Source organism: Pieris rapae, chromosome 2, assembly GCF_905147795.1.
Source record: "Pieris rapae chromosome 2, ilPieRapa1.1, whole genome shotgun sequence".
NCBI classification, from domain to species: domain Eukaryota; kingdom Metazoa; phylum Arthropoda; class Insecta; order Lepidoptera; family Pieridae; genus Pieris; species Pieris rapae.
The window spans coordinates 10050213-10067172 of NC_059510.1; the positions used below are offsets into that span (position 1 = coordinate 10050213).

Consider the following 16960-nt stretch of genomic DNA (forward strand, 5'->3'; position numbering starts at 1 on the left):
ATGGAACTCGATTTCTAATGAAAAATAACCGTAACAGAACCGTAAAGTTATTTACGCCAATAACAGAAATGAGGTACTAAAATTTTATGATCAAACTTTCTCTATTTTATGTTTCAAAACATACTTCATAGCATTGTTCTATACGCAGTTTTACTCTATGTCTAAAAAATCTTTTCCGGTATAACAATGTAAAACTTTATCAGAAGAACATTTCACGCTTGTCACTTGACTAAAACAAGGATACACTAGAATATAGTTTTAAAAAACTTTTGTCAGAAATGGGTAACATGAATGTTAATGAAATTACCTTTGCATATGCGTTTATATCATCCGTTTTTCCTGAAGTTCTTTGTAAGTCTCGGCACCGGATCACTGTAAAAAATTATATTATTTAGTTATGTTATCAATGGTAACATAGTTAACAATTAATAAGAATGGAGCGATAGTGACCACTCACCGTGTACATCGATCAAATCATCTCTAGTAATAATTTCTAAATCAATCGTTCCTTTCAAAGCCTGGAATCGATCTGCACTCCTTTCTAAACGATTACTTGCAATACTTCCACGCTTTTCCTCGCTGCTACTGATACTATTCTCTTCAGGAGAATATGTTAGACATCGTCGTGATGAACGATGTTCTATAACAGGCGTCGCTAAATCATTTGGAAGCATTTCTTCATACAATTTACTAGTCTTATGGGCCCTATCTTCACTGAGATTGTTACTTGTTCTTTTTAAATTTGGGGCAGGAGTTATTGGACTCGGTATACCAGTTTCAGTCAAACCAAATAATTCTCGTGATCTCTTGTTTAGTGCTTCACAAGGTTTTAGACTACTATGAGACACCGTTGACGAAATTGAATGATTTGGATCATAGCTGCTGGGTTCACTGTGGACAGTACGAATGGATTTCTCCTGTAAATCTGGGCTTGGTAAGCCTATCTCATGAGAGAGAGGAGACGATTTTGTCCCTCGTTGATATTCACTATCATTACTGACTGTAGATTTTTTTCTCCGTATACATTTTTGTCTTCTTAATCTATTGTTACCAAATTCTTTAAGAGCGGTGTGTAAGTCTGGCGTCGATTCAGAAGACATGGTATCTATATTTGGGCTGGCCATAGAATCATTCATTGAGCGAGAGCGTGCTAAGGATCTATTAAAACATTCAATGTATCTTTCTTTAGCTTTCGCATCAATGTCCGGTGTTTTGACTTCCCTTTCATTGTAACCATCACCATCATCTAAGATATATCCTCCAATTGGGACATTTTTCAATAGCTTTGCCGTATCTCTTTGAAGTGGTAAGATTTTCTTAGTGGGTGTTGTTTTCGGTGAGCTTTCTCTGGAAATATTTACGCATTTCGCTTCTTTAATGATATTATTTTTCACCTCTCTAGGAGGATTCACAAATACATCATTTTGATTAATATGATCCTTTACTATTTTTTTTTCATTCGCTTCCTTTTGTAGTATTCTTCTTTTAGATTTGACTATTTTCGTACTTTTAATTATATCTTCTATCATTCTTTCAAGAGTTATATCACCCATTTGTGTAGTAGAAACCGTTGATTCTGCAACACTCCCCACGGAATCTTTACCTAATATATATTTATTTTCCAGTTCAGTTGAACTTTCTTCGTCTTTGATTGGTATGGTAAAGGGATTTTCAATTTTTGGGAAATATTCTGTTATTTCTTCATGGGGATAGACAATAACTCTTTGAGATTTTGTGTGCGTACTCATAGCACTAAACCTTAAAGCAGCAAGTTTATCAGATAATGGTGTGATAGATACTGGTGAACAACCGTCCCTTAATAGTGCGTGTGCATCTTTTTTGTCAATTGAAGGTGATTTAAATGAACTTTCAAAATCATTAGATTTTTTTCTCGTTCTCTTAAGCGATCGTATATTAGTTAAATCGGTATCGTTTTTATTAAAATATAAAGGGTTGTCTGTAAATATTCTATGCCCAAATATAGGGAGTGTTGATTTTTCTAAACGTGTTTTATCTAATGGTTTTTCTACGCAGTTAATGACTAAGTTTTTATCGTATTCAATTTCCACAATATCTTGGTTTACACTTTTCGTCGTACATACTGACTTTAATCTTTCTATTTGTTTGGCGAGTGCTATCGAACTTTTACTGCTTTCCGTAGTGGCACTTAACCTGTCTGAAAGATCATTTAATGATGGTTCAGAGATACTGTGACTTAACGTAGATCCACTGAGATGACCGCGATCTAAAAGCTTAATTTTTCTCTCAGATTTATAAGCGATGCTGTTTCTGGAAAAGACTTCATTGTTGTTGCAAGCGGCCATTTCAAGTTTGCGTTTCTTTGCTTCACGTACTCTTCTACTATACGTTGGTGGTGTTGGGGGTAAATCTGTTGATACCTCTTTTTCATCGTAAAAGATCTTTCTCTTTTCAAAATGAGGTGTAACAGATGTAGGAGTGATATTACTTACGTCTTTTAATGCATTATTTTCGGGTTTTTTGAACCCTTCTCGATAATAATTAGGGGTGTGCCCTATGTAATTAATATTTTCTTTATCGATATGTTTACTATTTTTCCTAGCAGCGGCACCTAGTGATCTTCTTTGATATCTACTTGGTTTTTTTGTCTTCTTAACTGATTGAGCATCTAAGGATCTACGAAGCCTGTCATCATAAGGTCGGTTATTAATTACTAGATCTTCTTGTTCATTTTCTGAATTAACATGTATCTCTTGGCCCTTTTTGCCGTACACTGCCCACTTCAGCATTTTGAATCTGTAACAAAAATGATACAAGCCTCAATATGAATTCCAATATAATATGAAATATATATATATGTAACAATGAGTTTTATTGCCGGTGAAACAATAGTGGTTTACGACCCAAAACAAGGCTGTGAGAACTTGCTAATTAAATGAATCGGATAAACTGTATATGTTACTATTGTATATAGTATATTACGTAAAAATTTTATATTTTAAACTGAAAACACAAAACTTATTGGTAAAGCCATTACGTATTTATAGTTGATATAATGAAAGTTTGAAGAACGATTCTGCGAATAAACGAATTTCAATCAGCATTAATGGAATTTTTAAAACAGCCAATTGCTTTAATAAATAAGCACATCAAGCTACATGCAAATAAAACAGTTTCGTAGTAGTAGTTAGTTATATAGATAGGTAGGTAGTTGGATACAATTTCCGCAATTAAACTCAAATTTGGTTCGTTTTGCGTATAGTTAGTTATATATTGAACTATTTATTATTCGCATATAAAATTAAGTTATGCGGTAAGAAAAATGGGGGCACATGTTAAGAAAGCGTAACCCGAAAATATTCTAGAAAATCTTAAAATAAATGTAAACGTAAGATAAAATACATCAATTGTGTTGACAAGATGGCGATTTGTAACACAGTTACATGGAATGTGGACATGAAACAATTTCACGGGCATCAAACAAAGTCGTGATTCTTGTAATTGACTATCTAAGATTAGCTATGGTTATTTTCCTATTCGTGATCTATATTTGAAATACAAAACCGTTAGACTAACACGCTTACAAGACGCACTAGCCAACGAATTTATTTTGAAAAGTATAGTTTACAATTGATTTTATCACCAGAGCAATGTTTATCAACTAGGTATCAACATACGAAATTTAACAAACAAAAGTTCCTACATTCAAAATACTATATCTCACAAGCGAATAGTATGACAGTTATCAAATACATACACATGTTTTTTGAATGGTAGAGCTAACTAAAAGCTCCTGCGAACTTTTCAGACCACCTAATATTTAATTCTGTAACTGCGTTTCATTCTAACTTCCGTAAATTACTTAATAATTTACATAAAACCCTCTAAATTAAATATTCATAATGGTAATAAGAAAAGCAGTGTATAATTACGCACCGTATTTAGGAAATTATAAGGTCAATCTTCCGTCAATAAACATCCTAATCACCGTCTAAAGCTATTAAATCGTCATTATGCAAACTCATTCCTTAAAGTTCAGTACAAACGAACCTTTGTTGGAATTTAAAAACGGCCGATTTCATCTCGGTTACGCCAAGGCAATAATTCATACTTCCCGCTGAACCAAATTGACTGTGTAATTAGAAACTTGGCGCGCTTTATACAAACCATAGTCTGACAGACACATGCTGCGTTCCGAAACCAGTGTGTACACAAAACGACCCTGAAGAATTCGCGAACTAAATACAACACCGCAAAAACAGGGCGTACGACTGGATCCATTATCCTTCTCCCTTCTTTCAAATTACAATTGAATTTAAAGATTTCTCGCAGTATTTTTTAATATCGCATGCACGTCCCGACTCCAAAAACCTGGGGTCCGAGAACAAAGCGTCTCGAACATAGGTTTCGGAATTCGATAGTACAATTCCTGAACGCATAACGGAATAAGGTCTAGATTAAGAATTTCAAATTTAGAATTGTAAAGATCGTGCGTCAACGACATTTCGTTGAAAGAAGAACACGTTTGGCCATATTCGTGTATGTTGATTCATTAAATTCAGGATAAACTAGTAAATGTGTGCTTAATAGCTTTGCAATAAGAGTGACACAGAGTACAAAACAAAAAGGAGTGATGTCAGGATGAAAGGAGAACCGGCTTGTGCCAAAACGGATATTTTATTGTAAGAAAAATTTTTAATGAAAGTTATCTCAGAGGATCGATGCGAAATCTTAAATCTAAAATTGCTTGGACTAACGAACGCAATATAATGCTATTAAACCTACCAAAGTGTGAGCCATTTTGTGACTCATGAGAACATTCTGATTTGTATTCATTCGTTTTGTATGAGTTACTAAGTCCGAAGTACTCGAACTGCGGAGTTGTTGGTTTTGCTGGTGATTATGCGTAACTAGGTAAAATAATGTCGGTTGCTGTCAGGTGGCGTTTCATGAATAATTCAATTCCACCCCCTCACCGCGTTTGGGGACAGACCTGTAAATATGCATTTTTATGCGTCATTAATTAAGAAGCAGACAACTACTATGCTGAAATATGTTGGTCGGAATATTTATTATAGTAGATCTTTCTCAAAGTTTAGACTAAGTTTCTATTGAATTTTGAATTAATAGCAACTTGAAGCAAAGTTTGGCCAATGTTGTTTTCAGTGTTAATTATTTATTGAGTCCATCATTGACTGTAGTGAGAAATTAGCTTGACCTCTAGAAGCTGCCTAAACTTCCTAAGAAGAATAAAAGGGTTTCAAGAATGATAATAATGTTAAAACTGCCTTATCCATTCTTTATTGACAAGGCAGTTATGGCATTTCATATTGAGATATGCTGCACGATATACCGAACAGATGTACTAGCTACAATTGAAATTCAAATTCTTTTAATTATTTATATAACACAATGTACACTTATAAACGTCAATAAAGAAATACATATTAAACCATTCTAATTTTAAACAGCCAGTTCTCAAAACGAGAAGTGTAAAACGGAAGAGACTGGCAATAAACTCTTTTCAATCGCCTAATTGTTTTAACAAAGTATTTGTAAGGAACTGCAACCATTACCATGTTCCATTTGACATCTTGAAATTAACTACATTAACAAAGTGTATATAAACAAAAAAAAAAAAGATTTGTCATCGGCAGAATGATGAAATAGAAACATGCACTTACTCAAATTTACTAACCCCAAGTAAATTTAAGTAAAACGGAAATCTTTATTTAAATTAGGTACTTTGTATAAGACCGCAGCTGTGCGCGGGAGAAGACGCGTGCGCAGTGATTTCTTTGTAACGAGCTAATATTTCAAGGGTCCTTCGGTTAGTTTCCTTAAGGGTCCTTAATCTTAAGGTAAGATACATAACGTATGCTTAAATGAAAATCGTTTTTGATTGACGAAGCTTTCGGAGAATTTTTTTTAGTAATATTTAATTATTTAGTTAAATCTAGACATGTCAAAAATGTAAATCTCATCTAAAGGTTGCATAGTTCCGAGTTTACCTAATTATTAATGTTAAACTTCGAACTTATAACTTTGGTTTTTATCTTTTTTTTTTCTTTTAAGTTTTTAAAAAGAGCAATACGGTTTTAAAAAAAATGTGTTTAGTTATATAAGTTTGTTATATTCCAGGAAATAATGGACATGGTAGCACTTTTAATTATTGTTGAACATTGAATAAAGAATTTTTGATATTGACAATTGAATTTTCGGAGAAAATAAATGATAAAAGGAAAATGTTCATTATTTTATTGTAACCGTTCTCGTTTCATACTTTACAAAACCGTTATAGCTTTAAAGATTCCTAGTGTTTAATAAATTCTTACTACCTGAGAATTGCTTAGGCGTTTTTACCATAACCCTTGTTCTTACTTCCCATGAGACCCACCTGCTACACACAGGTGGTAACTCTTTACTTAACGTAACACTAATTTATTCCTTGGCATAAACACAAAAAATTACATATTTTATGATATTAAAATTTATTATTTTGAATAATATTCGTGTGATGCTTATCACTTGGTGCTATCCTCGCCTTATAATCGCAGTTAAATCATATCTACAGCAAAGAAATGCTTCCTTAAAACACTGAATAATAAAGAATCTGTAGGTTAAGATTATATTGATTCTCTAGAATAATAAACAAATGACGTTAGACATATTGGGCTCATATAACAATGTTGCCTGTCCATCACTCTGAATTTATTAATTTTAACTACAGCACACATCAGTAATCTTTCCTCATCGCTCTAAAACGGAAATGTGTCGCTATAACTCTTGGCAATCATTTTTATTTTTAAGCTAAAAAGTGAGCTTCATACATTTCGTGGATGAGGCCTACACCAATATAACCGTGTGGATAGCAGAACACGTAGCCTATCACAGTGACCATTTATTCTTTGACTCGGAACGGGACATTAGTTTAATTTTGGTCAAATGTTAAATGTTAGTCAATGAAAAAAAACACTTTTTAAAGTTAATAAAACTTTAAAAATTTAAAGGCTTAAAAGTTTTGCATCCCAAAATATCGGTACCCAAAATGTTATATTTATCAGAAGAACAAATTTGTTTTTATATAGCTGGATAAATTAGTCAATAAAGCTTCTTATAAATGTTACGTTATTTATTGTTATACTTAAATGATCCTAATCCTTGGGATTGATTTGCTCCAGTTCAAACAATTTGTATTAAAAACTTGGCGATTAAACAGACTGGTGGAAAGTTTCTTGCCAGTTCTTCTAGCCCGCTCTACGCCCTTGACTTGCGAACTGGTAGTAAATGTAAATTTTAAATTAATTTAATTTTTTTTGTCGTTCCTAAGTGTACTTGTTTACCTATATGAATAAAGATATTTTAAGTTTGAGTTTGACGATTTCAAATGACTGAAACTCTTGGCACATTTTTTTATATTCTGCTGCTCAAATTTACGTCCACAATTTTGCGTCCCACATTTCATTTCGGGGACACAGGGACTCGTAATTGTAAAAAGGGACTGTTAGACTCATACTAGACAAATAAACGATCAAACATTTGTATAATCGCTCCCAATATTAACACAACTTAGAAATGTAATGTAACAATAAGACACAAAAGAATATTGAAACGGTATAGTCAAAATAATTTGTCCATAATTTGATAACGATCTCTACATTAAATTTTCTGCTAAAATTAACATAAAAATTTCATAATCTATGATGGCGCTAGGCGAACATATGGCTGCATTAGATCAAAGTTAAAGATAACTGGAACATACTGACTGTACGTTATTTGGAGGTCTTTGAACTATTAAAATTGTTATGAAAACAACAAATAATAAAGCACAACTATGAGCTAATTATAACACTAATCGAATGGAGAACTCATAAGTCTTATTTACTCAAAATACCAGCTACAGATAATGTCAATTTTGAATTTATTAATGTCACGAGAGTGGTTATAACTCAATTATTATGTGTCAGGTGATTTTAACAATCTAATTTATATAATTTAATTAGCAATTATTTCTCCGTCTGCGTTAGATTGTGAATCGATCTTCTTTCATGGCGAGTCAACTAAATAAGGTTAATATTAAAGATATAATGGCCAAATGTGATAACTGCGTTCAATAAGCTTGTCAATCGTATGCCTAGAGTTGGCCCCAAAGGCCCTTTATATAGTTAAAAAATCAAATCAAATCAAAAATCATTTATTCATATAGGTAACATTATGAACGTCACACACACGTCACACACTTATGAACGTCAAAAAAAAAGAAAAAGAAAAACATTAAATGATTCTAATTTTACATTTACTGCCAGTTCTCAAATCACGGGCGTAGAACGGAAGAGAAGAACTGGCAATAAACTCTCCGCCACTCTTTTTAATCGCCCAAGTTTTTTTACACAATATTTTTAAGGAGCTGCAACCATTATGATTATCCGTAAAATTTAGTATATAATTAAAATCCGCGAAAACATAAAGATATATTCATAACAGAAACTCAATAAAGTAAAATATTCTCGCAATATTTTTACGCAATTCCTTCGTCTGTTTTGTAACATGACCTGATTTGATTGGAAAAAGTATGAATGTAGCAGCTGTCAGCTCCTTTTACGGCACATAGATTACTCATAGATTATAATCTAGCTTATAATCTATGGTTAAAGATTACCGTTTTATAACCAGATCTCGATCGCAAAAAAGTAGATCGGTATACAATTTAATGTTATGAAATTATTTCTACTAAGGCGGCATAACCTTATAAATGTTCTCTTGGATAAGTGTTGTAAATGCGTAATAGGGTAAATTGTAATGTTACATACATTATAACGAATAGACAAGATAAACATTTTTGGTAATTGTTTAATTATTTCTTAAATTAATTAATTTATTATCTTACTGTTATACATATAATAAAAAGCACTTAGATATATAAAGCCAAAACCGATTAAATTGATAATAATCAAAACGAAACAGAAAACAAAATTTAAATAAATTAAAAAAAACGATGTACAAATTATTTTTAAATCTTTCGTGTAGTCATTTATATCTATAAAAACTGATGTATTTAAAAAATTATTTATATATAGTAGTTTAAATATTAGTTGTTCATCCATAACTATGTATATACCTACGCACGTTTACGGCTCATAAACATATGTATTTATATCTTTATAAAACAATTCTTGTAAAACTGTGTATAATATTAGTCGTCTAAAAATAAAAGTTGATAAGTTGGCGTTGGTTGTTATTTTTTTTTTGCTTGTCTTGGTTAAAAAGTGACATGTTGGTAACTGCATTTTCAAAGTACATTCAGTGTTACTTCCTATATGAAAAGGATCTGTATACAAGACGTTAAAAAATAAGCAGATGTCTGCGTTTCCAAGGGTTCCTTATTAAGTATTGTTGTCTCTCAATTGTTAAAATTGGAGTAATAATACACAATTGTTATACAATCTGGAGCAGAATCCGAATCTTCCGCCATTGTTCCCTTATCATTGTTTAAGGAAGTGCAAAAATGGAGTTCGAAGGTCAACTGTCAATGTCGTTTTTATTTTTTTAACCATAGAGGCGAGAGTCGTTTGAGGTTTCGTGTAAGGAGTTTTTATTCTTGTAAGCTATGATTTATTTCTGACAACAATGTCGTCCGTGTATGGGAAATTTACGATGGTATATTGAGGGGCGGGAATTAGATTCCACGACAGTTATTGCTTATTATTATTTGAAAGGGTAATTGATTCTTAAGTTAGTAAGTAAGTCATAAATAAAGCTCCAAGTCATGCTTATGTAAAGAGCTTTTTGTTATATAATATTTTTGTCAGTGTGACGTTTGATATACAGATAAATACTTAATTAATGTTACGATGGAAGCTATTTGGAAGAATATAAGAAAAATAAATGCTTCACTTTGTAGTTTTCAAAAGTTATTATATTATACAAACCTAAATTTTAATAATGCAATAACGAAAATAGCTTTAATAGTTTTTATTTCAACTATGTAAAGATCATCAAAAATATTTGCGTAAATTTATTGCTTTTAAATAGATCGTAAACTTAAGAAGACAGTAAACCAAAGTTAATAATTAAAGCATAAAATTTTATTACTACAGTGCGGTAGGGTAGAGTTTTTTGTATTAAGAATCCACAGGGACCAGATAAGGGCAAAATTTAGATTAAAAACAGACGTGTTTGTATTGTTATGTTTGAGTATCCTCTTTGAGCTCCCCACTTAAGTACCGTATTAGTAGGAAAAGTCGATACATTACATAAAGCGATAGATTCCTAGACATAGTTTATATCTTAAAATGAAGTGAATCATAATAATAATAAAAGAGTTTGTCTAGCTAGAAAAGTATGAAAAACGATTTTTTAATCAGTCTTTACAATAGTTTAAAACTGACTTGAATCTAGTTCAGAGCTGGGAACTTTAACTTAACGTTTTTTTATATACATATTTGATATATTTGGCAATTTCTCTACGTCATGGTTGTTAAGGGGACCGTAATACATTGAATTGTATCGAATACCAGTTATACATGTCAGGATGGGAATATTTTAATCAAATAGGTATTTAATGTTTGGAAATTAAATAAATGTTTGCATTTAGAATGGAACAAGAGCAAAACAGAACTATTTAATTATCCACGAATTTTTTTTCATTGATTCAATAAAAGAAGAAAGTAATATCGCTTTTAAATTAATGTAAACTTGATTAAATTCATGATTTAAGTCAATATCCGATTAAAAAGCTGGTAATCCAGTGAATAGTATTTATGTTACAATATAATAAGACATTTTTCCAAAATGGTTTAAAATTAATTCTACTTATTTGTATGGTTAACATGTCAAATTTAGACCGCCTTAGCCTGGGAACCAAGACCCTAATCCTTAAAACCAGGAGGTCATAGGCCAAACAGGGTGATTTATTGCACATACACCTGGGGAACGCTTTGTATCAATTTAAATCGAATTTTAATTCAACGGTAAAGAAAACGTGGTTTTATAGAATTTATTAATAAGTATTGATATGTATGTGTTTTGGTTTAAAATATTCCAATTTTATTCGGAAACTTATGCGTTGTTATCTTAATGTTTAATAGACTAGAGTAAATTAATCAATAAAGCTTTTTATAAATGAGACGAATATTAGATCCAAATCATTGGGATTGATTTGCTCCAGTTCAAACAATTTGTATGACTTAGCGATTAAAAAGAGTGGCGGGAAGTTGCTTGCCTGTTCTTCTTGCCTGCTCTACGCCGTTGACTTGCGAACTAGTAGTAAATGTAAATTTAGAAATAATTTAACTTCTTCTCTGACGTTCGTACTAGTTTACTAGTACTGGTTTTCCCATATGAATAAAGATATTTTGAGTTTATATTAATTGTAAGTTTTTATATATAGAAGATGCGATTTGTAATAAATAAGGCAAGGCTTAGGGGGTTTAATTTACAATAATAATAATTAAAAAAAACATTATACACACATTATAACCTATTTAAACATTATATATAAAAAAACATATTTAAAATAGTAAAAGGTCAAATTCAGAATAATCACTTTTTACTGAATGGTCAAGGTTCAAAATTAGCAGAATTTACCAAATTCCGTCTGCAAAACCTAACCCGGGAGTTCAGGCACCTCTCAATAGTATTCTTCGAGAAACCTGGTGGTCTGATAAATTACTAGTAAAAACTAAAATTGGAAATGTATTATTGACTTATTTCAGAATAGATAGTGATGCATTATATATAATGTGCTGTACATAATAAATAAAATATTAACATCGTATTGTACACTCTCTTTCTCCATCTCTAACTGTTCTCTAACTCTAAATAGTAAATAGTCTATGTTCTAAATATAATAAAAATACACTTTAATTCTTGTAGTATTATAAAAACCCCTTACGTATACAAATATTTAATTAATTTAATTCATTAAACGACTCCATTTTTCTTGATTAGATACGCGTTCCTCATTGCATATCAAAACAAGAATATTATAATAACAATACGATTCTAGAAGACATTTTTATGGCTCGGTTAACGCCTCAAGGAAGCGGCTGCGTAATTTTTTGCTAATTCATATTCATAAAATTATTATGAACTATAAGTCAATTGAATAAGAACGCCTTTGAATCAACGATTTGTTTTCAATAGGTCTTTTGTCTCACCATTCGCGTCAAAAGATTAATGATGGACAAACAGATATTTTGTTGTTCAATGGGTGTCTATTTAAAATTTATTTTAATATTGGATACATAATAAATCAGTGCCACTACCTTCTTAGCCAACCTCAGATTTCTCCTCTTCATGATTATTTATCAATTTAAAAGGCAAATAGGTGTTCCTCTATACTTGAGACACGCTGTCAACTTTTTGGGTCAAAGGCAAGTCACACGGTGTTTTACTTCGCCGTTTAAGCGAATGTTAAATGTGCATATATAAGGAAAGTCCATTGGTGTATAGCCGGGGATTGAACCTACTCAGAGCTGAGAGTCGCACACAAAAGCTACTAAACCAACATCGCATATTGGATATAATAAGAAAGGAGAAAAGGTAGCTAATATGTATCATAGAACACGAGTGGGCAGTCAAAATAAGAGCAAAAGAGAAAGAGCTGATAATGTTTTATATTGTAATTAATGATATAATATATGATAAAATTACATAATATTCTAAAATAAACTTATTGATAAACTATAAATAAACTTATTTAATAAATAAATTGTCATAGCTAAATAGTTGTATTTTTAAAGTTTTATGAATGTATTTAGCGTGTGTCTAAAATTGTTATTAATCTACAATACACAAATTTACAATAATTATATTCTTAACTTACGTGGCAAGTAATTAAAAATTAATAAATAGAAAATTAACAAATTAAAAGTTTGGTCCCCGTAGCAGTGTTGCTAGCTTTAGCTTTAGCTTTCAATGTTGGTAGCATTTTCTCGCTGTGTTGCGATACTTATTCGTTGAAGTACGAACTGGGGACACCAGTACTATCTACCAGGTCTAAGAGCCTCTACTCCAAAGAGGTTCTAACTATATATTTATATTTCCATATTAGGGTTGCCTGGAAGAAATCGGTTGTTAGCGAGAAGGCCGCCCGTTGCCTAGTAACTTATGTAACCTACTTATTTATTGTTTTATTTATATGTATATGTATTATAGTAACGAAGTATGAATAAATAAATAAATATTTGTGCTGAATATAAAATACGTTAACAATATTATACGATTTAAACATTTGTATCATATCGCAACGGCAAAGGATTATATTTGCACAATGTAATTGTCGAAAAAAAACACTGTTGTCTTTTATTTCCCACAGTTAAAGAAATAAAAACTTGTAAAAGTCAGTAGACTGTAAAGCTCATATATTTTATAAAAATTGCAAAACGCACGGTCTACTGCATTTCAAGAGCTTTACTAATTTCTTGCGATCTCTTTCCTTCTTACCGATTACGTATACTTTATCTCGTTCATACATTAATTAAGGGTCTAACTGACCCTCAGAGGTGTGCGGATAGTGTGTTAAGAGGTTGTTGTGATCCATTGTTTTATTGTGCGAATCTAAAGGGTCTCGAAGGGCCCTTGAGATTTTATACGTAATTGACTTTTGAATTTGCGATCGATATATGTAAGGTCATCTGTGGTTTAATAAAACGTTTGGGAGTGTTATTTTATATGGCTAATAAACTTATTGCAACTTAATTCTTAGATCCTTCAGTCCAAAATTAAATGGAAATTTGGAGACGCGGACAGTGTTAAGAGACTCGGTTATGTATATATACATAACCGAGTCAAAAAAAATATATTTTTTTATAGAACAGGGGGCAAACGGGCAGGAGGCTCACCTGATGTTAAGTGATACCGCCGCCCATGGACTCTCGGTGCTAGAGGGCTCGCGAGTGCGTTGCCGGCCTTTTAAAAATTTGTACGCTCTTTTCTTGAAGGACCCTAAGTCGAAATAAAAAAAAATGGCCTCTTCTGGTGCCAAACATATATAAATTTCTAAATTAAGTGACATAAAAACAATACTTAAATCGTTAGATATTGGATTAATTAACCTTTCCTACAACTGATTGAGTCATATTTAGAATTAGTTCAACAATAGATTTTTTTAACAAGGGTAAATGTTTGAGCATGAGAGAACTTACATTGTATACATATAATATGTATATTTTTCACTAGTAGGTAAAATGTTAGTAAATTAGTAACTACTATATCGCTAACAAATTGCTATTTTCCGTTGAGGATTTCCGTTCTTCTTACGTCTTCGCAACTTTGGGGTCATGTTGCCGTTACGATATTTAACACACAAGTCCACTTTTTTTTTATAGAACAGGGGGCAAACGAGCAGGAGGCTCACCTGATGTTAAGTGATACCGCCACTCATGGACACTCTCGATACCAGAGGGCTCGTGAGTGCGTTGCTGGCCTTTTAAGAATTGATACGCTCTTTTCTTGAAGGACCCTAAAATTTGTTTAGGGATACCAATATTAGTTTAAGAGGGTCCGATTGCAGGTATCTATATGAATTTTATTGTAGAGAAGATACACTATGTTGAGCACTAAGCAAAAAGCTCCCGCCGTTACTTTTTAAAATATTAACTATCATAATAAATGTGTTTGTTATTATAACCAATTTAAATACTAATTTACAAGGTAATTGATATTTTACCTTAAACTTCAAGATTAACGGTCTTAGCTTCGATTGTAAAAAAAGTGTTTATATAGATACCGACCATCGGACCCTCTTAAACTAATATTTGTATCCCTAAACAAATTTTAATGGACTATCAACCCTTGCTCTATTTGCTTAGAATTTGTACCAATGGTTTGTAATGGAAATATAGTATCTGGCATGTATGCCTATATAATATATGGTATAGTAGATACGTCGAGTAAATAAAGTTATTACAAAAAAATAATAACTAACAAGTACGTCATTATTGGTAATGCAATAAGAAAACTGAGCCCCCGTATTTATGAACATTTATTTACTAAATTATTAATAATACTAATAATGCAATAACTGTCATATAAATAAGATTTTTGCCAATTAATATATAATATGTTGGATTAATATAGTTAAGAAACGTAGAAATAAATAACCCAGCGTTGGCCTTGTGGCTTCAGTATACGACTCTCATCCATGAGTTCGTAGGTTCGATCCCCGGCTGTGCACCAATGCACTCTATGTGCGTTAAAATTCGCTCGAACGGCGAAGGAAATTATTGTGAGGAATCTCGTTTGCCTTAGACCCAAAAGTCGACGGCGTGTGTCAGGCACAGAAGGCCGACTTGCCTATTAGATTGACATATGATCATAAAACAGATACTCTGAGGTCGAGAACTAAAAAAAAACTAGCGTCTCTAATATAAAGTTATCTTGAACTTTAAAAGTAAGACTCCTAATACCTCATGTGCAAATAGTATCATAATTAGAATTTATTTATGATTAATATTTTTTACAAAAATTAACATAACTTGTATTAAGCAAGGTTAAACTAAGTACGGTTCCTGCGTTATCGGGGTGCTTTAAAATCCCACAGATTAGAATTTATACGAAATAATTAAATGCTAATTACTGTGAAACGATTTTAATGTAAATGTTTAAGTGAATGCCTACGTCTGGCTACGGGGCGTAATTCTGACGATATAGGTAATCGCTTATAAAACTTTGAAAGCCTCAGCAAAATACACCTTGGCTTTACATACGTCTAAATAACCTATAAAGATGCATTCGCTCCATAAAAGATCACACATCTGACGGAAGACATATTCCCTCGCATTTCGGCCATTGTGTATTACAGATGTTTAAAAACATTCTCACCAATATCAAAACTCCTTACACGGTGCACAAAAACCTCCTTGCACGTACAAAATCCAATAAATAGTTCCACATCACTAGTCCAATTGTTTTAAAACACTCGCAAACTTTTTCGCGAACCGAATACCGAAACGACGTGCTTTCCCGCGCAAAGCTCGCGTTCGAATAACTTCTTTCTAACTTACCTGGGGACACCGTGACATTTGTTACGAATATTACGTCTCTATCGTACATGTTTCGTTATCTGTGTCTGAGAGGGATGGCTATAGTCATTGTGAACGGACTTGGGGGCAGCTTTTTCTACTAGTGTTTTGTTTTCGCGCCTTATCGTGGTGTGATCCATTGATAAGGGTATCTCTTTGATTAAGAATTTGAATGGGGTCCTTCTAGTATGCGCAGGCGTCGGTAAAAATTACAATGACACGAAATCGTCAATACGAATACAAAATATCTTGACAGTTGCGAGACGTTTTTGGTAAAATTTAAATTTAAAATAAAGTAGGTTTAAAGTTAACTATAGTTAAATTTATTCAAATTGGTTCAGTTATTGCAAAGTCATGTATTAATGTAATTATTAAAAAAGCTCCAAAGAAATATGTGTCATAAGAAAGAAGGGCACACAAACAGATTTTCTAAACACGCTTACAAAAGCTCTTCAAAGTGAAAAGAGAAATCGTATGTAAAATTTAACAAGTAAAAAGTAGAGTCATCTTTAGTCCGTTAGTTGCGGTATTTAACGCGGTCAGTGGGTTTAGTTCCGTGCGGGACAGATCTGGACATGGCTTGGTCTACTACTAATTGGCTAATGACATTGACTTGTAAAGTATTTTCTCACGGTTTTTATCGGCTTTATAAAATGAGGATTGGTATGATGGCTACGGAAACGGAAAAAATCTATGTTACGACATTTTTATTAACAGGTTTCTATTAATATATAGGCAATTAAATTAAAAGTGACGAAATCACGCTGGCAAAATATTGTATAATTTTAATGTTTTTAATTAGGCCCATTCAAGTATCCCTCTCCCCTCAAAAAGTAAACAAACCTCTCAAAAATACATAAATGTATTATTTTTTCTAGGATAAATGAATTTCATGTCAAGCATAAGAAAATCGATGTTCCCCAGTGCAGCTTATGCAATACTTATATATAACCTAA

General features: G+C 32.1%; 1 protein-coding gene across 4 annotated transcripts in view; it reads right to left on the minus strand.

The window, feature by feature from the left end:
- Window positions 1-15952, minus strand: part of LOC111000695 — a 50030-nt gene extending 34078 nt beyond the window's left edge. For all 4 annotated transcript variants that reach the window (XM_045634054.1, XM_045634043.1, XM_045634064.1 and 1 more), the window contains exons 1-3: window positions 15805-15952; window positions 458-2775; window positions 308-372 (exon numbers count right to left, since the gene is read on the minus strand). In XM_045634054.1, coding sequence (XP_045490010.1) covers window positions 308-372; window positions 458-2768 — 2376 coding nt within the window. In that variant the 5' untranslated portion in view covers window positions 2769-2775; window positions 15805-15952. The remainder of the gene's footprint in view (window positions 1-307; window positions 373-457; window positions 2776-15804) is intronic.
- Window positions 15953-16960: the final 1008 nt, after the last annotated feature.